This window comes from Dipodomys ordii, unplaced genomic scaffold (genome assembly GCF_000151885.1).
Source record: "Dipodomys ordii isolate 6190 unplaced genomic scaffold, Dord_2.0 Scaffold166, whole genome shotgun sequence".
Classification (NCBI taxonomy): Eukaryota; Metazoa; Chordata; class Mammalia; order Rodentia; family Heteromyidae; genus Dipodomys; species Dipodomys ordii.
The window spans coordinates 219,888-221,348 of NW_012267382.1; the positions used below are offsets into that span (position 1 = coordinate 219,888).

Genomic DNA, 1,461 nt, shown 5'->3' on the forward strand with positions numbered 1-1,461 from the left:
ATGTTCCAATTCTAGACTCCCTCTGCCTCCATCTTCTGGCGCTTAGAACACTTAGGGTATACTTTGGTAATCCAAGACTGTCTTCCATCTCAAGTTCCTCGATGTAGTCACAGACACAAAGTCCCTTTTGGTTTGCAAAGGGACATCCCCAGCTTCCAGGGATTCAGACCTGTTGTCTTTGGAAGTTGTTGACCAGCCCACGATAGATACAGTCACACCAACACAATGTCATGGCCCCGAGGGCCCACACCCCCATGCAGCCATGCCACACAGGAAACCAGCCCTACACTTGAGGCCTGGGTGGGGAGGTCACACACACCAGGCATGGGCAAACCTCCCCCCATCAGCCTGCTTGGGCCAGATGTGGGAAGCTGCAGAGCTCATCCTATCCCAGTTCCTCTGCATGCCCAGGTAACAGCCTTTCTTTCCCAATACTCTGCACACAATTCCTCCTTTACTCTGGTGCTTTTGTTCCCTGGAACCTTTTCCTTGCATTGGCTGCAGAATCTTGATTCTGGGGCAGCCAAGCTGGATACCACGCCCCACTGGAAGAGTGTTAATGCAAAGGGAATAACAGTAGTAGAAAGCCAAAGGTCACAAGCTCTATATTTAAAGGTAAGGGTGTGCAGGTTCCACAGAACCTGAGCTTGACCTTGGTGACTGAACTGAAGCTCAGTGCCAGCTGAGCTGGAATGGATGGGGCTGAACAACTCTACTACCAGGACTTGGCCAAGTCAGCCTGGGAAAGGTCACCTCCCTGATCCTGCCCCTTCCTCTGAGTGCCAAACCCAAGGACTGAGCCTCCATGGATGAGGCAGGGGCCTCCTGCTCCAGGTGAGTACAGCTCCCTCGGTGGTCACCACCAGTGGGCAGCATCCGTTCTGGGGGCCGCTGGTCCCACTCATTCCCTGTGGCTTTATACCCCCTTTCCTAAGCCTCACCTGTACCCCACAGGGCGTTACTGGGTCTGTTCCTAGAAGCACACCAAAGTGGGCAGTAGGCCTGTTGTAGAAAGTTCACAACTAGCCTGGGCTATCTGCTCCCTGCTGAGGAGCTGTGGTGGCTCCCAGGAGAGAGAGAGGGAGGGGGGGAGAGAGAGGGAGACAGACAGACAGACAGACAGGTAGACAAAGGCAAAAGCAGGGCCTCGGGAAGACCTCATCTGGAGCTTACCAGTCCTAGCCAGGTAACAGGGCGGAGGAGGACAGGAGGCAATGGTCAGTAAAAGCAGTGAAGGGTTCAAGCCTTGGAACACGCGATACTCCCCCAAAAAACAAGCGGGCATCACCCCATCCCAGTGGCTTTCTAAGACCTTACCCTAGCCGGGCGCTGGTGGCTCACGCCTGTAATCCTAGCTACTCAGGAGGCTGAGATCTGAGGATCACGGTTCAAAGCCAGCCCGGGCAGGAGACCATGAGACTCCTATCTCCAATAAACCACCAGAAAACCGGAAGTGGCGCT

The 1,461-nt window shown here is 54.6% G+C and overlaps 1 protein-coding gene across 1 annotated transcript in view; it reads left to right on the forward strand.

The window, feature by feature from the left end:
• Window positions 1–805: 805 nt before the first annotated feature.
• Window positions 806–1,461, forward strand: part of Nlrp6 (NLR family, pyrin domain containing 6) — a 5,898-nt gene continuing 5,242 nt past the window's right edge. The window contains exons 1-2 of the mRNA XM_013033339.1: window positions 806–834; window positions 936–996. Coding sequence (XP_012888793.1) covers window positions 806–834; window positions 936–996 — 90 coding nt within the window. The remainder of the gene's footprint in view (window positions 835–935; window positions 997–1,461) is intronic.